The sequence below is a fragment of the Lonchura striata genome, chromosome 30 (assembly GCF_050655825.1).
Source record: "Lonchura striata isolate lonStrDom1 chromosome 30, ASM5065582v1, whole genome shotgun sequence".
NCBI lineage: Eukaryota > Metazoa > Chordata > Aves > Passeriformes > Estrildidae > Lonchura > Lonchura striata.
The window spans coordinates 8,565,507-8,590,257 of record NC_140732.1 but is presented as its reverse complement, the minus strand read 5'-3'; the positions used below and the strand labels follow the sequence as shown (position 1 = coordinate 8,590,257).

At 60.4% G+C, this 24,751-nt stretch overlaps 2 protein-coding genes across 6 annotated transcripts in view; both read right to left on the bottom strand.

Annotated features, from left to right (window-relative positions):
• Positions 1-4,064, bottom strand: part of KHSRP (KH-type splicing regulatory protein) — a 33,560-nt gene extending 29,496 nt beyond the window's left edge. Inside the window, exons 1-3 of the mRNA XM_085563132.1 lie at positions 3,786-4,064; positions 803-911; positions 649-687 (exon numbers count right to left, since the gene is read on the bottom strand). Of these exons, the coding sequence (XP_085419258.1) occupies positions 649-687; positions 803-911; positions 3,786-4,064 (427 nt within the window). The remainder of the gene's footprint in view (positions 1-648; positions 688-802; positions 912-3,785) is intronic.
• A 3,267-nt stretch (positions 4,065-7,331) lies between these two features.
• The window catches only part of SMARCA4 (SWI/SNF related BAF chromatin remodeling complex subunit ATPase 4), a 63,354-nt gene continuing 45,934 nt past the window's right edge, over positions 7,332-24,751 (bottom strand). For 3 of the 5 annotated variants that reach the window (XM_085563304.1, XM_085563308.1, XM_085563306.1), the window contains 8 exons: positions 22,749-22,826; positions 20,134-20,352; positions 17,254-17,504; positions 15,389-15,497; positions 13,514-13,615; positions 11,480-11,612; positions 10,155-10,294; positions 7,332-8,682 (listed from right to left, as the gene is read on the bottom strand). In XM_085563304.1, coding sequence (XP_085419430.1) covers positions 8,650-8,682; positions 10,155-10,294; positions 11,480-11,612; positions 13,514-13,615; positions 15,389-15,497; positions 17,254-17,504; positions 20,134-20,352; positions 22,749-22,826 — 1,065 coding nt within the window. In that variant the 3' untranslated portion in view covers positions 7,332-8,649. The remainder of the gene's footprint in view (positions 8,683-10,154; positions 10,295-11,479; positions 11,613-13,513; positions 13,616-15,388; positions 15,498-17,253; positions 17,505-20,133; positions 20,353-22,748; positions 22,827-24,751) is intronic. The other 2 variants (XM_085563305.1, XM_085563309.1) reach the window with 1 other exon arrangement.

Below are 24,751 nucleotides of genomic sequence, written 5' to 3'. Positions count from 1 at the left end.
CCCAAACCTCTTTAGGGACCCCCCAAACCCCTTTAGTGCCCCCCAAACCCCTTTAAAGACCCCCCAAACCCTTTAAAGACCCCCCAAACCCCTTTAGGACCCCCCAAACCCCTTTAGGGACCCCCCAAACCCCTTTAGGGACCCCCCAAACCCTTTAGGGACCCCCCAAACCCCTTTAGGGACCCCCCCAAACCCTTTAAAGACCCCCCAAACCCCTTTAGTGCCCCACAAACCTCTTTAGGACCCCCCCAAACCCCTTCAGGGACCCCCAAATCCCTTTTAGGGACCCCCCAAACCCCTTTAAGCCCCCCTTAAACCCCTTTAGTGTCCCCAAACCCTTTAGAGACCACCCCCAAAACCCCTTAGGGACCCCCCAAACCCCTTTAGGACCCCCCAAACCCCTTTGGGGACCCCCCCCAAACCCCTTTAGTGCCCCCCAAACCTCTTTAGGACCCCCCCAAACCCTATAGGGACCCCCCAAACCCCTTTAGTGCCCCCCAAACCCCTTTAGTGCCCCCCAAACCTCTTTAGGACCCCCCCAAACCCTATAGGGACCCCCCAAACCCCTTTAGTGCCCCCCAAACCTCTTTAGGGACCCCCCAAACCCCTTTAAAGACCCCCCAAACCCCTTTAGGGACCCCCACTCACCTTCCCCCTGTGCTGCCAGTTTCTTGCTCTCGGGCTGATCTGGGGGTGCAGATTTGAGGATTGGGGACCCCTCCAGGACCCCCCCCACCCCAAATGTGGGGGTCCCCCCGGGTTTGGGGGTCCCCCCGGGTTTGGGGGTCCCGTCCCCCCTCACCTCCATCCTCCAGCTGCCGTTTCTGCCCCCCGAAACCCCCGAAATCGGGGGGGGGGGCGTTGTTGTTGGGCACCGGCGGCGCCGCGTCCCCCCCGATTTTGGCCGCGATCTGGGAGGGGGGACAGCGAAATTTGGGGGGGCTGAGAAACCCAAAAAGCCCCAAAAGTCACCCGAAATCCCTTCCCGAAAAGCCCAAATTTCCAGAGCCAGCCCGAGGCGCGCAGCAGGGAGCGAGACATCCCAAAATGCGCCCAAATAGCCCCAAAATGCACCCAAATCACCCCAAATCGACCCAAAATGTGCCCAAACCACCCCAAAATGTGCCAAAATCACCCCCAAATGTGCCAAAATGCGCCCAAATAGCCCCAAAATGCACCCAAATCACCCCAAATCGACCCAAAATGTGCCAAAACCACCCCAAAATGTGCCAAAATCACCCCCAAATGTGCCAAAATCACCCCCAAATGTGCCAAAATCACCCCAAATAGCCCCAAAATGCACCCAAATCACCCCAAATCGACCCAAAATGTGCCCAAACCACCCCAAAATGTGCCAAAATCACCCCCAAGTGTGCCAAAATCGCCCCAAATCGACCCAAAATGTGCCACAATCACCCCCAAATATGCAAAAACCATCCCAAAATGTGCCAAAATCACCCCCAAATGTGCCAAAACCACCCCTAAATGGTGCAAAACCCACTGAAATATGACCCCAAAACGGACCCTGAAAACCACCCCAAAATTGCCCCAGAAATGACCCCAAAATGACCCGAAACCCGCCCAAAAATGGCCCCAAAATGGTTCCAAAACCCATCTAAAAATCACTCTAAAACGGCCTACAAGCATCCCAAAAATAACCCGAAAATCACCCCCAAAATGACCCCAAAATCACTCCAAAAATCACCCCACAGCAGCTGAAAATTCACCCACAAACGACCCCAAAATGGCCCCAAATCCCAACCAAAAATAACCCCAAAATACCCCAAAATTTACCCCGAAAAAGTGCTCAAAATCACCGTAAAATAGCCCAAAATCTGCCCCAAATTCACCGCGAAACCCACCCCAGACCGCCCCAAGACCCTTGAAAACCCTTTGGGGACCCCCAAAATCTCCCCAGGACACCCCAGGACCCCTCAGAACCCCCCAAATCCCTCAGGACGACCCAAAATCCCCCAAAACCCTTCAGGACCCCCCAAAACCCCTCAGGACCCCCCAAAACCCCTCTGGAACCCCTAAAACTCCCTCAGGACCCACCAGGACCCCCCAAATGCCTCAGGATCGCTCAAACCCCTCAGGATCCCCCCAAAATCCCCTCAGAACTTCCCAAAATCCCCCCACGATCCCCCAAACCCTTCAGGACACCCCAAAACCCCCCAGAACCCCCCAAAATCACCTCAGGATCCCCCAAAATCCCCTCAGGACCCCCCAAAACCCCTCAGAAGCCCCCCAAACCCCTCACGACCCCCCAAAATCCCCTCAAGACCCCCAAGAAACCCTCAGAACTTCCCAAAATCCCCCCACGATCCCCCAAACCCTTCAGGACACCCCAAAACCCCTCAGAACCCCTCAAACCCCTCAGGACCCCCCAAAACCCCTCAGAAGCCCCCCAAACCCCTCATGACCCCCCAAAATCCCCTCAAGACCCCCAAGAAACCCTCAGAACTTCCCAAAACCCCTCAGGATTCCCTCAAAATCCCCTCAGAACTCCCCAGAATCCCCTCAGAACTCCCCAAAATCCCCTCAGAACTCTCCCAAACCCCTCAGAACCCCCCAAAACTCCTCAGAAATCCCCAAAACCCCTCAGAACCTCCCAAACCCCCTCAGGACCCCCCAAAATCCCCTCAGAACCCCTCAGAACCCCCTAAACCCCTCAGGATCCCCCAAAGTCCCCTCAACACCCCCAAAATCCCCTCAGGACCCCCCCAAACCCCTCAGAAATCCCCAAAACCCCTCAGAAATCCCCAAAACCCCTCAGGATCTCCACAAAATCCCCTCAGGACCCCCTAAACCCCTCAGAACCCCCCAAACCCCTCAGGATCCCCCAAACCCCTCAGAACCCCCCCAAATCCCCTCAGGACCCCCCCAAACCCCTCAGAACCCCCCAAATCCCCTCAGGATCCCCCAAATCCCTCAGAACCCCCCCAAATCCCCTCAGGACCCCCCAAATCCCTCAGGACCCCCCAAACCCCTCAGGATCTCCACAAAATCCCCTCAACACCCCCAAAATCCCCTCAGGACCCCCCAAAGTCCCCTCAACACCCCCAAAGTCCCCTCAAGACCCCCCAAAATCCCCTCAAGACCCCCAAAATCCCCTCAGGACCCCCCAAACCCCTCAGGATCTCCACAAAGTCCCCTCAGGACCCCCCAAAATCCCCTCAACACCCCTAAAATCCCCTCAGAAATCCCCAAACCCCTCAGGATCCCCCAAAATCCCCTCAGGACCCCCCCAAATCCCTCAGGACCCCCCAAAGTCCCCTCAACACCCCCAAAAACCCCTCAGGACCCCCCCAAATCCCCTCAGGACCCCCCAAACCCCTCAGGATCTCCACAAAATCCCCTCAGGACCCCCCAAAATCCCCTCAGGATCCCCCCAAATCCCCTCAGGACCCCCCAAACCCCTCAGGACCCCCCAAATCCCTTCGCCCCCCGAGATCCGGGACCGCCCAGCTGGGGGTGTCCGGTGGGACTCGAGCCGCTCCCTCCGGACCCGCGGGGCCGTTAATTGCGCCGTTATTAATTACGGTAATTACCGCAACCGCGGGGCCCGGGGGGGGAATTACGGTAATGCGCCGCCAGTAGCGTCATTACGGTACCGGGCCCCGGCGGCACCGGGGGGAAAGAACCGGGACAAAACCGGGGCAAAACCGGGACGGGCGGAACCGGGGAGGGGGCGGCGCGTGAGGGGGGGGTCCGGGGGGTGGGGGAGGGGCGAGCCCCCCCCCCCCCGCGACCCCCGGTTTGGGGGGGTGGGGGCGGGGCCTTACCGGGAAGGTGGGGGCGGGGCCGCGGCGCCCCGGGGAGGGCCGGGGGGGGTCCCCGCCGCCTCCCGCCGCCTCCCGCCGCCCCGCCGCGCCCCTCACCTGCCGCGCTCGCTGCACCGCGTCGGCGAACGCGTCTTTCCGCCCCGTCCCGCCGCCGCCGCCGCCGCCGCCGCCGCCTCCGCCGCCGCCTCCCGGGCCTGCCGCGGGCCCGGCCGAGGGGGACGCGGCGGGGGCGGCCCCGGGCTGGGGGGGCGGGGGCGGCGCGGGGCCGAACTCGGACATGGCGGAGGCGGCGACGGGCACGGGCCGCGCTCGCCTCGGGCCGCGCGGGGCACGCTGGGAGCGCGCCGGCCGGGCCCGCCCGCACCGGCGGCGCGCGGCCAATCGGAGCGCGGCGGGGCGCTGAGTGACGCGGCGCCCGGCCAATCGGCGGCTGCGGGCCGCGCGCGGCGGCCAATGGGAGGAAGGAAGGAGCCGGCGCGCTGCGATTGGATGAAGTTGAGGGGAGAGACAGCGCGGCGGGCCAATGGGAGGGCGGGGATTGGCGCCGCGCGTGGGCGGGACTGAAGGGTGCGCGGCCAATCGCGCTGCGCGCCGAGGCTGGGCGGCCTCGCCAGGCGCCGCGATTGGTGAAGGAAGCGGAAATCGCGGAAAAGTCGGGGCGTCGGCTGATTGACGTTCTGCCCGACCAATAACCTGCAGCGCTCTCCTCTCCCTCCCGCGCCGCGCGGCGATTGGCGGAGGCGCCTGACTGACGGCGAGTGCCGCCAATGAGACGCGCAGGGCGGGAGGGGCGGGGCTCCGTTCGATTGACAGGCGCGGCGGCGGGAGACTCGCTGGCCAATCAGCGCCGAGCTCGCGGGAGGCGCGCGATTGACAGCGCGCGCGGCCAATGAGCGCCGCGCGGGGGTTTTGGAGGGAAACGGCGACCAATGGGCGAGCGCGCCGCAGGGGCGGGGCGAGGCTGAGGCGCGGCGGGCCAGCCAATGGCGTGCGAGGCCGTGAATAAATAAACGTTTATTTCCCGGGGGGGGCGCGGGGACGCCCGGACAGGTGAGGGAGGGACAGGTGAGATCAGGGGAGGCAGGTGAGGGCAGCAGGGACAGCTGTGCCCAGCTGTGTCTGCTGCCACGTCCAGGTGTGCCCAGCCTTTTCCAGGTGTGTCCAGGTGTGCCCACAGCCTTGCCCAGGTGTGCCCAGGTGTGCCCAGCCTTGCCCAGGTGTGCCCAGCCTTGCCCAGGTGTGCCCAGGTGTGTCTGCTGCCACGTCCAGGTGTGCCCAGCCTTGCCCAGGTGTGCCCAGGTGTGTCTGCTGCCACGTCCAGGTGTGCCCAGCCTTGGCCAGCTGTGCCCAGGTGTGCCCGCTGCCATGCCCAGCTGTGTCCAGGTGTGTCCAGGTGTGTCTGCTGCCATATCCAGCTGTGCCCAGGTGTGTCTCCTGCCATGTCCAGCTGTGCCCAGCCTTGCCCAGATGTGCCCAGGTGTGTCTCCTGCCACGTCCAGCTGTGCCCAGCCTTGCCCAGGTGTGTCCACAGCCATGTCTGGGTGTGCCCAGGTGTGTCTGCTGCCACGTCCAGCTGTGCCCAGCCTTGCCCAGCTGTGCCCAGGTGTGTCTCCTGCCATGTCCAGGTGTGCCCAGCCTTGGCCAGCTGTGCCCAGGTGTGTCTGCTGCCACGTCCAGGTGTGCCCAGCCTTGCCCAGGTGTGTCTCCTGCCACATCCAGCTGTGCCCAGCTGTGTCTGCTGCCACGTCCAGGTGTGCCCAGCCTTGCCCAGGTGTGTCCAGGTGTGTCTCCTGCCATGTCCAGCTGTGCCCAGCCTTGGCCAGCTGTGCCCAGGTGTGTCTCCTGCCACATCCAGCTGTGCCCAGCTGTGCCCAGGTGTGCCCAGGTGTGTCTCCTGCCACGTCCAGGTGTGCCCAGCCTTGCCCAGGTGTGTCCAGGTGTGTCTCCTGCCACGTCCAGGTGTGCCCAGCCTTGCCCAGGTGTGTCCAGGTGTGTCTCCTGCCACGTCCAGCTGTGCCCAGGTGTGCCCAGGTGTGTCTCCTGCCACGTCCAGCTGTGCCCGCTCCCCCTCCCGGCGCTCCCGTGGCCGCGGGTCCCGCCGGGCCCCGTTTAACGGGCGGGGTGGGAGCCCGGGGCGTTCAAAAAATGGGAATGAGGGGCGGGAAAACCGGGAGAAAACCGGGAATGAGGGGCGGGAAAACCGGGAGAAAACTAGGAATGAGGGGCGGGAAAACCGGGAGAAAACCGGGAATGAGGGACGGGAAAACCGGGAGAGAAAACCGGGAATGAGGGGCGGGAAAACCGGGAATGACGGGCGGGAAAACCGGGAATGAGGGGCGGGAAAACCGGGAATGAGGGGCAGGAAAACCGGGAGTGAGGGGCGGGAAAACCGGGAGAGAAAACCGGGAATGAGGGGCGGGAAAACCGGGAATGAGGGGCAGGAAAACCGGGAATGAGGGGCGGGAAAACCGGGAATGAGGGGCAGGAATACCGGGAGTGACGGGCGGGAAAACCGGGAGAGAAAACCGGGAATGAGGAGCGGGAAAACCGGGAGGGAAAACCGGGAATGAGGGGCGGGAAAACCGGGAGGGACGGACGGACGGACCGGGGGACACCAGAGCAGGGACCGGAACCCCGGGAAGGGAGAACGGGAAGGAGAAAAATCCGGGAAAAGGGAGGAAGAGCAGGAGGGGGAGAGGGGCTCCATGGCCATCCCCAGGGAGCCCCAAAACCCCCCGGGGCACCCCAAAAACTGCCCCGGAACCCCAGAAATTCCTCTGGAACCCCAAATCCCCTCTGAGTCACCCCAAAACCCCCAGAGTGACCCCAAAAACTCCCCCGGAACCCCAGAAACTCCAATGGAACCCCAAATCCCCCCGGGGCACCCCAAAAACTCCCCCGGAACCCCAAAAACTCCAATGGAACCCCAAAAACTCAAATGGAACCCCAAAAACTCCCCTGGAATCCCAAATCCCCTCTGAGTCACCCCAAAACCTCCAGAGTGACCCCAAAAACTCCTCTGGAACCCCAAAAACTCAAATGGAACCCCAAAACCTCCCCCGGAACCCCAAAAACTCCTCTGGAACCTCAAAACCCCCCGGGGCACCCCAAAAACTCCCCCGGAACACCAAATCCCCCCAGGGGCACCCCAAAAACTCCAATAAAACCCCAAATCCCCCCGAGTGACCCCAAAAAACTCCTCTGGAACCCCAAATCCCCCCAGGGCACCCCAAAACCCCTCAGGAACCCCAAAAACTCCTCTGGAACCCCAAATCCCCCTGAGTCACCCCAAAACCCCCAGAGTGACCCCAAAAACTCCTCTGGAACCCCAAAACCCCCAGAGTGACCCCAAAAACTCCCCCGGAACCCCAAATCCCCCCCGGGACACCCCAAAAATTCCTCTGGAACCGCAAAAACTCCAATGGAACCCCAAATCCCCCCGAGTGACCCCAAAAACTCCCCCGGAACCCCAAATCCCCCCCGGGTCACTCAGAACCCCCCGGGTGACCCCAAAACTCCCCCCCAGCCCCCCGGAGGCGACGCGGCTCCTGTTGGATTAATTTATTAATTAATTATCGACTGCTGGGAACCCAGGGCAGCGACGGGATCGGGATCGGGATCGGGATCGGGATCGGGATCGGGATCGGCCGGGACGGTCCCGGGGACGGCCCAAGGCGGAGCTCAGCTGCCCGGGATGGAGCTGGGGGGGCCAGGGTGGATTTTGGGTGGGCCAGGATGGATTCAGGATGATCCAGGATGGATTTTGGATCACCCAGGAGGATTTTGGATCACCCAGGATGGATTTTGGATCACCCAGGATGGATTTTGGGTGATCTAGGATGGATTTTGGATCATCCAGGATGGATTTTGGGTGATCCAGGATGGATTTTGGATCACCCAGGATGGATTTAGGATGAACCAGGAGGATTTAGGATCACCCAGGATGGATTTTGGATGGTCCAGGATGGATTTTGGGTGATCTAGGATGGATTTTGGATCACCCAGGGTGGATTTTGGATGATCCAGGATGGATTTTGGATCACCCAGGAGGATTTTGGATCACCCAGGATGGATTTTGGGTGATCCAGGATGGATTTTGGATCACCCAGGATGGATTTTGGGTGATCCAGGATGGATTTTGGATGATCCAGGATGGATTTTGGATCACCCAGGATGGATTTTGGGTGATCCAGGATGGTCTGGATCACCCAGGATGGATTTTGGATCATCCAGAATGGATTTTGGATCACCCAGGATGAATTTTGGATCACCCAGGATGGATTTAGGATGATCCAGGATGGTCTGGATCGCTCAGGATGGATTTTGGATCACCCAGGATGGATTTTGGATCACCCAGGATGGATTTTGGATGGTCCAGGGTGGATTTTGGATCACCCAGGATGGATTTTGGATCACCCAGGATGGATTTAGGATGATCCAGGATGGATTTTGGATGATCCAGGATGGTCTGGATCGCTCAGGATGGATTTTGGATCACCCAGGATGGATTTTGGACGATCCAGAATGGATTTTGGATCACCCAGGAGGATTTTGGATCACCCAGGATGGATTTTGGATGATCTAGGATGGTCTGGATCGCTTGGGACCACCCAAATTTGGGACCATCTGGATCTGGGAGCACCCAAAGGACCTGGCCGGGCCCACCCGGGACACTTGGGGACCCCCGGGACGATCCCGGTATAAATAGGGGCGAGGTCGGGGGGGGCGTGGCTTTTTTGGGATTCTCAGGATTTTTGGGAATTCCGGCGTCGCTGCCGTCGGAGCTACGGGGCAGAACGGGGATTTTGGGGGGTCGGGGGGCGGTTTTGGGGGTCGGGGGCTCGGGAGCCGTGGAATGTCGGGGTCAGTCGTCCTCGGTGCCGCTGCCGGAGCGATCCTGGAAAAAGGGGGTCGGGATTTGGGGTCAGGTGGGATTTGGGGTCCAGGGTGGGATTTGGGGGGTCCGGGATGTGATTTGGGTCCAGGGTGGGATTTGGGGGGTCTGGGATGAGATTTGGGGGGTCTGGGATGGGATTTGGGGGTCCAGGGTTGGATTTGGGGGGTCCGGGATGGGATTTGGGGTCAGGTGGGATTTGGGGGCCAGGGTGGGATTTGGGGTCAGGTGGGATTTGGGGTCAGGTGGGATTTGGGGGTTCCAGGATGGGATTTGGGGGTTCCGGGATGGGATTTGGGGGTCCTGGGTGGGATTTGGGGGTTCCAGGGTGGGATTTGGGGGGTCCGGGATGGGATTTGGGGGGCCCAGGGTGGGATTTGGGTCCAGGGTGGGATTTGGGGGTTCCAGGATGGGATTTGGGGGTCCTGGGTGGGATTTTGGGGGTTCTGGGTGGGATTTGGGGGGCAGGTGGGATTTGGGGTCCGGGATGGGATTTGGGGTCCAGGGTGGGATTTGGGGGGTCCGGGATGGGATTTGGGGTCAGGTGGGATTTGGGGGTCCAGGGTGGGATTTGGGGGGTCAGGTGGGATTTTGGGGGATCCAGGGTGGGATTTGGGGGTTCCAGGATGGGATTTGGGGGGTCAGGTGGGATTTTGGGGGTTCATCCCGGGATTCAGGGTGCAGGTGAAGGATTTGGGTCAGTGCCAGGATTTGGGATCTGGGGTCTCTCCCGGATCTGGGATCTCCCCCGGATTTGGGATCAGGGTCTCCCCAAGGATTTGGGATCAGGGTCTCCCCAAGGATTTGGGATCAGGGGTCTCTCCCAGATTTGGGATTGGGACCTCCCCTGAATTCGAGATCTCTCCTGGATTCGGGATCTCCCCTGGATCCGGGATCTCTCCCCCGGATTCAGGATCTCTCCTGGATTCGGGATCTCCCCAGGATTCAGGATCTCTCCCGGATCTGGGATCTCTCCCAGATTCGGGATCTCTCCCATATTTGGGGTCTCCCCTGGATTTGGGATCTCTCCCTGAATTTGGGATCAGGATCTCCCCCGGATTTGGGATCGGGGTCTCTCCCGGATCCGGGATCTCCCCCGGATTTGGGATCTCCTCCGGATCTGGGATCGGGATCTCTCCCGAATCTGGGCTCGGGGTCTCTCCCCAAGGATTTGGGATCCGGGATCTCCCCCAGATTTGGGATCGGGGTCTCCCCCAGACGTGGGGTCTCTCCCGGATTTGGGATCTCCCCCGGATCTGGGATCGGGGTCTCCCCTGGATCCGGGATCGGGATCTCCCCCGGACACGGAGTCTCTCCCGGATCTGGGATCTCCCCCGGATTTGGGATCTCCCCCGGATCTGGGATTGGGGTCTCCCCCGGATTTGGGATCTCCCCCGGATCCGGGATCGGGGTCTCCCCCTGATCTGGGATCGGGATCTCCCCCGGATCCGGGATCGGGATCCCCCGGCCCTCACCTCCTCCTGCTCGTCCTCGCTCTCGTCGTCGCTCAGGAGGGGTTTGGGCCGCCCCCCCCGCCCGCCCCGGCGCCGGCCTTTCCCACGTTCCGGAACCTTCTCCTTGCGGCCCAGGCGGATCTTCACCTTCACCGAGCGGGCTGGGGCCGAGCCTCCGCGTCAGCCCGGATCCCAACTCCATCCCGATCCCACCCCAGATCCCATCCCGATCCCACTGATCCCATCCCGATCCCACCGATCCCATCCCGATTCCATCCAATGGCTCCCACTGATCCCATCCAATGGATCCCATCCCGATCCCACTGATCCATCCCGATCCCATCCCTATCCCATCCCAGATCCCATCCCGATCCCACTGACCCATCCAATGGATCCCATCCCGATCCCACTGATCCCATCCCGATCCCGTCCCGATCCCACTGATCCCATCCAATGGATCCCATCCCGATCCCACTGATCCATCCCGATCCCATCCCTATCCCATCCCAGATCCCATCCCGATCCCACTGACCCATCCAATGGATCCCATCCCGATCCCACTGATCCCATCCCGATCCCGTCCCGATCCCACTGATCCCATCCAATGGATCCCATCCCGATCCCACTGATCCATCCCGATCCCACCCCAGATCCCACCCCAGATCCCACTGATCCCATCCAATGGATCCCATCCCGATCCCATCCCGATTCCATCCAATGGCTCCCACTGATCCCATCCAATGGATCCCATCCCGATCCCACTGATCCCACTGATCCATCCCGATCCCATCCTGATCCCATCCCAGATCCCACTGATCCCATCCAATGGATCCCATCCCGATCCCACCGATCCATCCCAATCCCATCCTGATCCCATCCCGATTCCATCCAATGGCTCCCACTGATCCCATCCAATGGATCCCATCCCAATCCCACTGATCCCATCCCGATCCCATTGATCCCACTGATCCTATCCCATGGATCCCACCCCAATCCCATCCACCCCATCCCACCCATGGATCCCATCCCACTGATCCCATCCCATGGATCCCACTGATCCCATCCCATGGATCCCATCCCATGGATCCCATGGATCCCATCCCATGAATCCCATCCCAATCCCATGGATCCCACTGATCCCATCCCATGGATCCCACCCCAATCCTATCCACCCCATCCCACCCATTGATCCCATCCCATTGATCCCACTGATCCCATCCCATGGATCCCACCCCAATCCCATCCACCCCATCCCACCCATCGATCCCATCCCACGGATCCCATCCCACGGATCCCATCCCACGGATCCCAGGGATCCCAGGGATCCCAGGCGCCCCCAGGCCCACCCTCGGACTCGGATCCTTCCTCCTCTCCCTCCTCCTCCTCCTCGCTCTCCTCTCCGTCGCTCTCCTCCTCCTTCTCCACCTTCTGCCGGACGCTGGTGAACACGGACTGGAGCACGATGGAGTCCTCGTAGATCTGGGGACGGGCCGCGGTCACTGCCGGTCACTGCCGGTCACTGCCGGTCATCCCTGGTCACTGCCGGTCATCCCCGGTCATCCCTGGTCATCCCTGGTCACTGCCGGTCATCCCTGGTCATCCCTGGTCACTGCCGGTCATCCCCGGTCATCCCTGGTCATCCCTGGTCATCCCGGTCACTGCCGGTCACTGCTGGTCATCCCCGGTCATCCCTGGTCATCCCTGGTCATCCCGGTCACTGCCGGTCACTGCTGGTCATCCCTGGTCATCCCTGGTCATCCCTGGTCATCCCGGTCACTGCCGGTCACTGCTGGTCATCCCCGGTCATCCCCGGTCATCCCCGGTCATCCCGGTCATCCCGGTCACTGCCGGTCACTGCCGGTCATCCCGGTCATCCCTGGTCATCCCTGGTCACTGCCGGTCACTGCCGGTCACTGCCGGTCATCCCTGGTCACTGCCGGTCACTGCCGGTCATCCAGGTCACTGCCGGTCACTGCCGGTCATTCCCGGTCACTGCCGGTCATCCCTGGTCACTGCCGGTCACTCCTGGTCATCCCTGGTCACTTCTGGACACTTCAGCCCATTCCAGATCGCTCCAGAACCTTCCAGGCCATCCCCAGCCCTTCCCGGTGCCGTTCCCGGTGCCACCCAGCCCATTCCTGGCACCGTTCCCGGTGCCATTCCTGGCCCATTCCTGGCACCATTCCCGTTTCCCGTTTCCCATTCCCGTTTCCCATTCCCGTTTCCCGGTTCCCGTTCCCGGTACCAGGGAGCCCTCGAGGTTGAAGGTTCCCATTCCCGGTTCCCATTCCCGGTTCCCGGTTCCCGTTCCCGGTACCAGGGAGCCCTCCAGGTTGAAGGTTCCCATTCCCGTTTCCCATTCCCGGTTCCCATTCCTGTTTCCCGGTTCCCATTCCCGGTTCCCGTTCCCATTCCCGGTTCCCATTCCCATTCCCGGTTCCCATTCCCGGTTCCCGGTTCCCGGTACCAAGGAGCCCTCCAGGTTGAAGGTTCCCATTCCCGTTTCTCATTCCCGTTTCCCGTTTCCCGGTTCCCATTCCCATTCCCGGTTCCCATTCCCGGTTCCCATTCCCGGTTCCCATTCCCGTTCCCGGTACCAGGGAGCCCTCGAGGTTGAAGGTTCCCATTCCCGTTTCCCATTCCCGTTTCCCATTCCCGGTTCCCATTCCCGGTTCCCGGTTCCCGTTCCCGTTCCCAGTACCAGGGAGCCCTCCAGGTTGAAGGTTCCCATTCCCGGTTCCCATTCCCGGTTCCCGGTTCCCGTTCCCGTTCCCGTTCCCGGTACCAGGGAGCCCTCCAGGTTGAAGGTTCCCATTCCCGTTTCTCATTCCCATTCCCGTTTCCCATTCCCGGTTCCCGTTCCCGGTTCCCGGTACCAGGGAGCCCTCGAGGTTGAAGGTTCCCATTCCCGGTTCCCATTCCCGGTTCCCATTCCCGGTTCCCGTTTCCCATTCCCGGTTCCCATTCCCGGTTCCCGGTACCAGGGAGCCCTCCAGGTTGAAGGTTCCCATTCCCATTCCCGGTTCCCGTTTCCCATTCCCAGTTCCCGTTCCCGGTACCAGGGAGCCCTCCAGGTTGAAGGTTCCCATTCCCAGTTCCCATTCCCGTTCCCATTCCCATTCCCGTTTCCCGTTTCCCATTCCCATTTCCTGTTTCCCGTTCCCATTCCCGTTCCCGGTACCAGGGAGCCCTCGAGGTTGAAGGTTCCCATTCCCGGTTCCCATTCCCGTTTCCCGGTTCCCATTCCCGGTTCCCGTTTCCCATTCCCGGTTCCCATTCCCCGTTCCCGTTTCCCGGTTCCCATTCCCCATTCCCGGTTCCCATTCCCGGTTCCCGATTCCCATTCCCGTTTCCCGTTTCCCATTCCCGGTTCCCGGTACCAGGGAGCCCTCCAGGTTGAAGGTCTGCGCGTTCTGGCACAGCAGCATCACGTCCTTCTCCAGGTCGTTCAGGCTCCGGTACTTGTGGTTCCGGATCCGCTCCTGCACCGGGAACCGGGATCAGACCCGGGAGGGATCCACCCGGATCAAAGGGACCCGCCGGGATCTGCGGGACCCGGGAGGGACCCACGGGGATCCACCGGGATCAGTGGGACCCGGGAGGGACCCACGGGGATCCAGAGGGATCTGCCGGGATTCAGGAGGGACCCACGGGGATCCAGGAGGGATTGGGAAGAGTTCCCAGGGATCCAGAGGGATCGGGAAGGGTTCCCAGGGATTCATGAAAGATTGGGAAGGGTCCACAGGGATCCACTGGGATCCGGGAGGGATTGGGAAGGGTTCACAGGGATCCAGAGGGATCCACAGGGATCCAGGAAGGGTCAGGGAGGGTTTGTAGGGATCCAGGAAGGATCCAGAGGGATCGGGAAGGGTCCCCAGGGATCCAGGAGGGATTGGGAAGGGTTCACAGGGATCTGGGAGGGACCCAGTGGGGATCCAGAGGGATTGGAAAGGCTTCCCAGGGATCCAGGAGGGATCCACAGGGATCTGGGAAGGGTTCACAGGGATCCAGGAGGGATTGGGAAGGGTTCACAGGGATCCACAGGGATCTAGGAGGGATTGGGAAGGGTTCCCAGGGATCCACAGGAGGGATTGGGAAGGGTTCCCAGGGATCCAGAGGGGATTGGGAAGGGTTCCCAGGGATCCAGGAGGGATTGGGAAGGGTTCCCAGGGATCCAGGAGGGATTGGGAAGGGTTCCCAGGGATCCACAGGGATCCAGGAGGGACTGGGAAGGGTTCCCAGGGATCCAGGAGGGATTGGGAAGGGTTCCCAGGGATCCAGGAGGGATTGGGAAGGGTTCCCAGGGATCCAGGAGGGATCCACAGGGATCCACCCACTCCAGCCCACCATGGGCAGGGAGTGCAGGCCGTGCCCTCACCCTCACCCCAACCAGGTCCCTCAGAATCCTCCTTTTCCCTCATTGTTTCACCAATCCTGGGGGATTTCTGGTGCTGAGCATTCCCAATCCCAATCCTGGGGGATTTCTGGTGCTTTTTGGATAATTCCCAATCCCAATCCTGGGGGATTTCTGGTGCTGAGCATTCCCAATCCCAATCCTGGGGGATTTCTGGTGCTGAGCATTCCCAATCCCAATCCTGGGGGATTTCTGGTGCTTTTTGGATAATTCCCAATCCCAATCCTGGGGGATTTCTGGCGCTGAGCATTCCCAATCCCAATCCTGGGGGATTTCTGGTGCTGAGCATTCCCAATCCCAATCCTGGGGGATTTCTGGTGCTTTTTGGATAATTCCCAATCCCAATCCTGGGGGATTTCTGGTGCTGAGCATTCCCAATCCCAATCCTGGGGGATTTCTGGTGCTTTTTGGATAATTCCCAATCCCAATCCTGGGGGATTTCTGGGGTTGAGCATTCCCAATCCCAATCCTGGGGGATTTCTGGTGCTTTTTGGATAATTCCCAATCCCAATCCTGGGGGATTTCTGGTGCTTTTTGGATAATTCCCAATCCCAATCCTGGGGGATTTCTGGTGCTTTTTGGATAATTCCCAATCCCAATCCTGGGGGATTTTTGAGGCTTTTTGGGGATTTTTGAGGCTGAGAATTCCCAGTCCAGAGGGGCTTTTTGGGGCTTTTTTGAGAATTCCCAATCCCAATCCTGGAGAATTTTTGGGGCTTTTTTGGCAATTCCCGATCCCAATCCCGGGGGATTTTTGGGGCTTTTGGGGCTGTGAATTCCCGACCCCAGTCGCCGCCCCAGTGGATCCGGTGGATCTGGGGATCCGGGGATCCGGTGGCACCTTGATCTTTTTGAAGTCCACGGGCTTGCGGATGAGCTCGTAGTACTCCGGGAGCTCCTTGCGGGACGGGAGCTGGATGAAAACCTCGCTCAGCTGCCGCCCGCTGCTGCTGCGGGGGGAGAGGCGTGAGGGGCGGCCTTCCTCATCCTCCTCTTCCTCATCCTCATCCTCCTCTTCCTCATCCTCGTCATCCTCGTCATCCTCATCCTCGTCATCCCGTCATCATCATCATCCTCATCCTCTCCTCATCATCCTCATCCTCGTCATCCTCGTCATCCTCATCCTCATCATTCCATCATCTCCTCATCATCCCCGTCATCCTCATCCTCGTCATCCTCATCCTCATCATCCTCACTGCCATCATCCCTTCATCCTCATCATCCCGTCATCCTCGTCATCCTCGTCATCTCCTCATCATCCTCATCTTCATCCTCATCATCTCCTCATCCTCATCATCATCATCCCGTCATCTTCATCATCTTCATCCTCATCATCCCATCATCCTCAGTGCCATCGTCCCTTCATCCTCATCATCTCCTCATCCTCATCATCATCATCATCATCATCATCATCATCATCCCACCTGAATCCCCCCCAGGAACCCCCAGGAACCCCCAAGAACCCCCAGGAAGCCCCAGGAACCTTTAGGAACCCCCAGGAAGCTCCAGGACCACCAGGAACCCCCAGGGAGCTCCAGGAACCCCCAGGAAGCTCCATGAACCCCCCAGGAACCTCCATGAACCCCCAGGAACCCCCAGGAACCTCCAGGACCACCAGGAACCTTTAGGAACCCCCAGGAACCTTTAGGAACCCCCAAGAACCCCCAGGAACCCCCAGGAACCTCCAGAACCACCAGGAACCCCCAGGAACCCCCAGGAACCTTTAGGAACCTCCAGGAACCCCCAGGAACCCCCAAGAACCTTTAGGAACCCCCAGGAACCCCCAGGAACCCCCAAGAACCTTTAGGAACCTTTAGGAACCCCCTGGGAAGCTCCAGGAACCCCCTGGAACCCCCAGAAACCCCTCAGGAACCCCCAGGAACCTCCAGGAACCCCCAGGAACCTCCAGGAACCCCCAAGAACACCCAGGAACCCCCAGGAACCTCCAGGAACCTCCAGGAGCCCCTCAGGAACCTCCAGGAAGCTCCATGACCCCCCCAGGAACCTCCAGGAACCCCCAGGAACCTTTAGGAACCTCCAGGAACCCCCAAGAACCTTTAGGAATCCCCAGGAACCCCCAAGAACCTTTAGGAACCTTTAGGAACCCCCTGGGAACCTCCAGGAACCCCCTGGAACCTCCAGGAACCCCCAGGGAGCTCCAGGAACCCCTCAGGAACCCCTCAGGAACCCCTCAGGAACCCCCAGGAGCCGCCAGGAACCCCCAGGAACCCCCAGGAACCTCCAGGAAGCTCCAGGAAGCTCCAGGAACCCCCAGGAACCCCCAGGAACACCCAGGAACCCCCAGGAACCCCCAGGAAGCTCCAGGAACCCCCAGGAACCCCCAGGAACCTCCAGGACCACCAGGAACCCCCTGGAACCTCCAGGAAGCCCCCAGGAACCCCCCAGGAACCCCCAGGAACCTCCAGGAACCTCCAGGAACCCCCAGGAACCCCCAGGAACCTCCAGGAACCCCTCAGGAACCCCTCAGGAACCACCAGGAACATCCAGGAACCCCCAGGAACCTCCAGGAACCCCCAGGAACCTCCAGGAACCCCCAGGAACCTCCAGGAACCTCCAGGAACCCCCTGGAACCCCTCAGGAACCACCAGGAACCTCCAGGACCACCAGGAACCCCCTGGAACCCCCAGAAACCCCCCAGGAACCCCCCAGGAACCCCCAGGAGCCCCGGGCCCGGCCGCGGCCCACCTGTCCTTGTACTTGATGACGGCGTCGACGATCTTGCGCATCTTGCGGGTCAGGGGGGGCGGGTTCGGGGAGAGCTTCTCGGCCGGGGGCCGGCCGCGCTTCTTCTGCTTGCGGCTCTCGTCGTCCTTGTCGCGGGCGCGGGCACCCGGCGCCGGCCCCGCGGGACCCTCGGGCTCGCGCTTGCGCTTGCGAGAGGACTTCTTCTGCCGCACCTCCTCCTCGATCTCCTCCAGGGTGCCCTCCTCGATGGCCTGGGGACAGCCGGGACGTGGGAACGGGAATGAGGAACAGGGGAACTCCTCGGTGGAACGGGGACAGCCGGGACGTGGGGATGGGGACGGGGAATGGAGGAACTCCTCGATCTCCTCCTTGGTGGAATGGGGACAGCCGGGACGTGGGGATGGGAACGGGGAATGGAGGAACTCCTTGATCTCCTCCTCGGTGGAATGGGGACAGCCAGGACGTGGGGATGGGAACGGGGAACGGGGGAACTCCTTGATCTCCTCCTCAGTGGAACGGGGACAGCTGGGACATGGGGATGGGAATGGAGGAGCTCCTTGGTGGAACGGAGACAGCCGGGACGTGGGGATGGGGACGGGGAATGGAGGAACTCCTTGGTGGAATGGGGACAGCCGGGACGTGGGGATGGGGGAACTCCTCGGTGGAACGGGGACAGCTGGGACGTGGGAACGGGAACAGGGAACGGGGGAGCTCCTCGGTGGAACGGAGACAGCCGGGACGTGGGGATGGGAATGAGGAATGGAGGAACTCCTTGGTGGAATGGCGACAGCCGGGACGTGGGAACAGGGAATGAGGAATGGAGGAACTCCTCGGTGGAACGGGGACAGCCAGGACGTGGGGATGGGAACGGGGAACGGAGGAACTCCTCGATCTCCTCCTCGATGGAATGGGGACAGCCGGGACGTGGGGATGGGGACGGGGAACGGGGAACGGGGGAACTCCTCGGTGGAATGGGGACAGCCGGGACGTGGGGATGGGAATGGAGGAGCTCCTCGGTGGAATGGGGACAGCCGGGACGTGGGAACGGGGAATGGGGAATGGAGGAACTCCTCGATCTCCTCCTCGGTGGAATGGGGACAGCCAGGACGTGGGAACGGGGAATAGAGGAACTCCTCAGTGGAACGGGGACAGCCGGGACATGGGAACGGGGATGGGGGAGGCTCCTCGGTGGAACGGGGACAGCCGGGACGTGGGGATGGGAACGGGGAATGGGGGAACTCCTCGATCTCCTCCTCGGTGGAATGGGGACAGCTGGGACGTGGGGATGGGAACGGGGAACGGGGGAACTCCTCGATCTCCTCCTCGGTGGAATGGGGACAGCTGGGACGTGGGAACGGGGATGGGGGAGGCTCCTCGGTGGAACGGGGACAGCCGGGACGTGGGGATGGGAACGGGGAACGGGGGAACTCCTCGATGGCCTGGGGACAGCCGGGACGTGGGGACAGGAACGGGGAATAGGGGAACTCCTTGATCTCCTCCTCGGTGGAATGGGGACAGCTGGGACGTGGGGATGGGAATGGAGGAGCTCCTCGGTGGAACGGGGACAGCCGGGACGTGGGGATGGGAATGGGGAACGGGGGAACTCCTTGATCTCCTCCTCGATGGCCTGGGGACAGCTGGGACGTGGGGATGGGAACGGGGAATAGGGGAACTCCTTGATCTCCTCCTCCAGGTGCCCCCCAGGTGTGTCCCCAGGTACCCCCAGGTGTGTCCCGTGTGTCCCCATCCCCACAGGAGTGTCTCCAGTTGTGTCCCCACCCTCCAGGTGCCCCCCAGGCACCCCCAGGTGTGTCCCCACCCCCCCAGGTACCCCCATGTACCCCCAGGTACCCCCAGGTACCCCAGGTACCCCCAGGTGCCCCCCAGGTACCCCCAGGTGTGTCCCCATCCCCCCAGGTACCCCCAGGTGTGTCCCCACCCCCCCAGGTACCCCAGGTACCCCAGGTACCCCCAGGTGTGTCCCCAGGTACCCCAGGTACCCCCAGGTACCCCAGGTACCCCCAGGTGTGCCCCCAGGTACCCCAGGTACCCCAGGTACCCCCAGGTACCCCAGGTACCCCCAGGTGTGTCCCCAGGTACCCCAGGTACCCCAGGTACCCCCAGGTGTGCCCCCAGGTACCCCAGGTGTGTCCCCATGTACCCCCAGGTGTGTCCCCAGGTACCCCAGGTGCCCCCAGGTACCCCAGGTGTGTCCCCATGTACCCCCAGGTGTGTCCCCAGGTACCCCAGGTACCCCCAGGTGTGCCCCCAGGTGTGTCCCCACCCCCCAGGTACCCCAGGTGTGTCCCCAGGTACCCCAGGTACCCCCAGGTGTGCCCCCAGGTGTGTCCCCACCCCCCCAGGTGTGTCCCCAGGTACCCCAGGTGTGTCCCCATGTACCCCAGGTGTGTCCCCAGGTACCCCAGGTGTGTCCCCACCCCCCAGGTGTGTCCCCACCCCCCCAGGTGTGCCCCCATGTACCCCAGGTGTGTCCCCATGTACCCCAGGTGTGTCCCCATGTACCCCAGGTGTGTCCCCAGGTACCCCAGGTGTGTCCCCACCCCCCCAGGTGTGCCCCCATGTACCCCAGGTGTGCCCCCATGTACCCCAGGTGTGTCCCCACCCCCCCAGGTGTGCCCCCATGTACCCCAGGTGTGTCCCCAGGTACCCCAGGTACCCCCAGGTGTGCCCCCAGGTGTGTCCCCACCCCCCCAGGTATGTCCCCACCCCCCCAGGTATGTCCCCACCCCCCCAGGTGTGTCCCCACCCCCCCAGGTGTGTCCCCAGGTACCCCAGGTGTGCCCCCATGTACCCCAGGTGTGTCCCCACCCCCCCAGGTGTGTCCCCACCCCCCCAGGTGCCCCCGGCGCCCGGCCCCACCTTGAGCCACTGCTTCTCGGTCAGGGAGTCGCTGTAGTCGACCTCCTTGCGGTGGCGGGAGCCGCGGCCGAACATCTTCTCCTCCTCCTCCTCGCAGGTGAGGCGCTCCACCTCGGCGTCGTCCTTGAGGATCCACGAGGGCAGCTCGTCCTCCTCCATCAGCCGCGGCTTGCGCCGCGGGTTCCGCGCCTCCTCGCGCCGCCGGTCCAGGTCCATGCGCTGCGGGGGCGGGGATGTGGGGTGTGGGGGACATGGGGGACCTGGGGTACCTGGGGTACCTGGGGGGCTGGGGACACACCTGGGGGGCTGGGGACACACCTGGGGGGCTGGGGACACACCTGGGGGATGGGGACACACCTGGGGGGCTGGGGACACACCTGGGGGGCTGGGGACACACCTGGGGTACCTGGGGGGCTGCGGGGTACCTGGGGGACCTGGGGGACCTGGGGTACCTGGGGGGCTGGGGACACACCTGGGGGGCTGGGGGTACCTGGGGGGCTGGGGTACCTGGGGTACCCGGGTACCTGGGGGGTACCTGGGGGTTGCCTGGGGTACCTGGGGGGTGCCTGGGGTACCTGGGGGCTGGGGTACCTGGGGGGCTGGGGGGCTGGGGACACACCTGGGGTACCTGGGGGTACCTGGGGGACCTGGGGGACCTGGGGGTACCTGGGGGCTGGGGACACACCTGGGGGGCTGGGGGTACCTGGGGGACCTGGGGGTACCTGGGGGGCTGGGGGTACCTGGGGTACCTGGGGGGCTGGGGGACCTGGGGGGCTGCGGGGTACCTGGGGGGTGGGGACACACCTGGGGTACCTGGGGGCACCTGGGGGACCTGGGGGGCTGGGGTACCTGGGGGGTGGGGACACACCTGGGGGGCTGGGGTACCTGGGGGGTGGGGACACACCTGGGGGGCTGGGGTACCTGGGGTACCTGGGGGGCTGGGGGGCTGGGGACACACCTGGGGTACCTGGGGGGCTGGGGTACCTGGGGGGCACCTGGGGTACCTGGGGGGATGGGGGTACCTGGGGACACACCTGGGGGTACCTGGGGTACCTGGGGACACACCTGGGGGGCTGGGGGTACCTGGGGTACCTGGGGGTACCTGGGGGGCTGGGGTACCTGGGGGGCTGGGGTACCTGGGGTACCTGGGGGGTGGGGACACACCTGGGGGTACCTGGGGGGATTTGGGCTACCGGGGGGTCAGCAAGGCTACCTGGGGCTCTTCATCCCCTCTTCATCCCCCTCTTCCTCCCCATCTCCTCCTCCTCCTCCTCATCTCCAGCTCCTCTTCCTCCCGCTCCCCTTCCCGCCTCCCCCATCTCCTCCTCCTCCTCCTTGGCCGCTCTTCCTCCCCATCTCCTGCTCCTCTTCCTCCTCATCTCCTGCTCCTCCTCCTCCTCCCAAGATCTTCATCTCCTGCTCCTCTTCCTCCCGCTCCCCTTCCCGCCTCCCCCATCTCCTCCTCCTCCTCCTTGGCCGCTCTTCCTCCCCATCTCCTGCTCCTCTTCCTCCTCATCTCCTGCTCCTCCTCCTCCTCCCAAGATCTTCATCTCCTGCTCCTCTTCCTCCCGCTCCCCTTTCTGCCTCCCCCATCTCCTCCTCTTCCTCATCTCCTGCTGCTCCTCCTCCTCCCAAGATCTTCATCTCCAGCTCCTCTTCCTCCCTCTCCCCTTCCCTCCTTCCCCATCTCCTCCTCGTCCTCCTCGGCTGCTCTTCCTCCCCATCTCCTGCTCCTCTTCCTCATCTCCTGCTCCTCTTCCTCCCCATCTCCTGCTCCTCCTCCTCTGCTCCTTATCCTCTTCCTCCTCCCAAGATCTTCATCTCCTGCTCCTCCCCATCTCCTCCTCTTCCTCCCCATCTCCTCTTTCTCTTCCTCCCCATCTCCTGCTCCTCCTCCTCCTCCCAAGATCTTCATCTCCTCCTCCTCCTCCTCCTCATCTCCAGCTCCTCTTCCCTCCTTCCCCATCTCCTCCTCCTCCTCCTCGGCTGCTCTTCCTCCCCATCTCCTCCTCCTCCTCTTCCTCCCCATCTCCTCTTCCTCCCCATCTCCTCCTCCTCTTCCTCATCTCCTGCTGCTCCTCCTCCTCCTCCCAAGATCTTCATCTCTTCCTCCTCCTCTCCTTCTCCTCTTCCTCCTCCCAAGATCATCTCCTCCTCCTCCTCCTCCCCATCTCGTGCTCCTCTTCCTCCCCATCTCCTCCTCCTCCTCCTCCCCCTCCTCCCCATCTCCTCTTCCTCCACATCTCCTCCTCTTCCTCCCCATCTCCTGCTCCTCCTCCCCATCTCCTGCTCCTCTTCCTCCTCCCAAGATCATCTCCTCCTCCTCTTCCTCCCCATCTCGTGCTCCTCTTCCTCCCCATCTCCTCCTCTTCCTCCTCCCCATCTCCCCATCTCCCCCCGTGGCCTTCCTCCCCATCTCCTCCTCTTCCTCCTCCTCTCCTTCTCCTCCTCCTCCTCCCAAGATCTTAATCTCCTCCTCCTCCCCATCTCCTCTTCCTCCCCATCTCCTCCTCCTCCTCCTCTCCTTCTCCTCCTCCTCCTCCCAAGATCTTCATCTCCTCCTCCTCCTCCTCCCCATCTCCCCCCGTGGCCTTCCTCCCGCTCCTCCTCCTCACCATGAAGAGGTCGAACTCCTCCTCGTGCCGGGCGATCATCTGGTTCACGGTCTCGTCGTCGGGGACCTCGTCCTCCTCCTGCAAGAGCCGGGGGCTGAGCGCCGCTCCCTTTGGGGGGGTTCGGGGCTTTTTGATCATTTTGGGCCTTTCCGACCCATTTTTGGGGTTTAATGGCGGTTTGGGTCGATTTCGGGGGTTTTAACGGGATTTTTGATCGTTTTTTGGGGGTTTAATGGGGATTTTTGATCGTTTTTTGGGGGTTTAATGGGGATTTTTGATCGTTTTTTGGGGGTTTTAATGGGGATTTTTGATCGTTTTTTGGGGGTTTAATGGGGATTTTTGATCGTTTTTCGGGGGTTTTAATGGGATTTTTGATCGTTTTTTGGGGGTTTTAATGGGGTTTTTTGATCGTTTTTTGGGGGTTTAATGGGGATTTTTGATCGTTTTTTGGGGGTTTAATGGGGTTTTTTGATCGTTTTTTGGGGGTTTAATGGGGATTTTTTCCCATTTTTGGGGGGATTTTTGCTCGTTTTTTGGGGGTTTTAATGGGGTTTTTTGATCGTCTTTTGGGGGTTTAATGGGGATTTTTTCCCATTTTTGGGGGGATTTTTGCTCGTTTTTTGGGGGGTTTTAGTGGGGTTTTGGATCGATTTTTGGGGGTTTAATGGGGATTTTTTCCCGTTTTTGGGGGGATTTTTGCTCGTTTTTTGGAGGGTTTTAATGGGGTTTTGGATCGATTTTTGGGGGTTTAATGGGGATTTTTGATCATTTTTCAGGGGTTTTAATGCGGATTTTTGATCGTTTTTTGGGGGTTTAATGGGGATTTTGCTCGTTTTTTGGGGGTTTTAATGGGGATTTTTTCCCATTTTTTGGGGGATTTGTGCTCGTTTTGGGGCTTTTAGTGGATTTTTGATCGTTTTCTGGGGTTTAATGCGGTTTTTTGCTCATTTTTTGGGGGTTTTAATGCGGATTTTTGCTCGTTTTTCAGGGGTTTTAACAGGGATTTTTGCTCGTTTATCAAGGGTTTTAACAGGGATTTTTGCTCGTTTTTTGGGGGAGTTTTAGTGGATTTTTGCCCATTTTTGGGGGGATTTCTGCTCGTTTTGGGGCTTTTAGTGGATTTTTGATCGTTTTTTGGGGTTTAATGGGGATTTTTTCCTCATTTTTTGGGGGGTTTTAGCAGATTATTGCTCATTTTTTGAGGGATTATTGCTCATTTCTGGGGGTTTTGGTGGATTATTGCTCATTTTTGAGGGGATTAATGGGGTTTTTGATAATTTTTGGGTTTTAATTGCAATTTTTGCTCGTTTTTGGGTGTTAATGGGGATTTTTTTCTAATTTTTTTGGGTTTTAGTGGATTTTTTTTCTCAGTTTTGAATGGTTCCAATCTTTTTTTGTGTGTTAATTTTTGGGTGGTTTCAATGGCTTTTTATTGCTCATTTTTGGGTTTGAATGGGGATTTTTGCTGGTTTTGGGGGGGTTTTAGCAGATTTTTGCTCAGTTTTGGGTGGTTTCAATGTGGTTTTTTCTCAATTTTTGGGTGGTTCCAATGGGGGTTTTTTGTGTTAATTTTTGGGGGGTTTCAATGAGGTTTTTTTGCTCATTTTTGGGTGGTTTTAATGGGATTTTTTGCTCATTTTTGAGGAGTTTTAGCAGATTTTCCTTGTTTTTCAGTGGTTCCAATGGGGTTTTTTATTCATTTTTGGGTGGTTTCAATGATTTTTGCTCATTTTTAGGTGGTCTCAATGGTTTTTTATGCTCATTTTTGCGTGGCTTCAATGGGGTTTTTGTTTTATTTTTGGGGTGGTTTCAATGGTATTTTTTCTCATTTTTGGGTGGTTTCAATGGTTTTTTGCTTATTTTCAATGTGGGTTTTTTTGCTCATTTTTGGGTGGTTTCATTGGGGTTTTTGTTTTATTTTTGGGGTGGTTTCAATGTTATTTTTTGCTTGTTTTCAATGTGGGTTTTTTTTGCTCATTTTTGGGTGGTTTCATTGGGTTTCT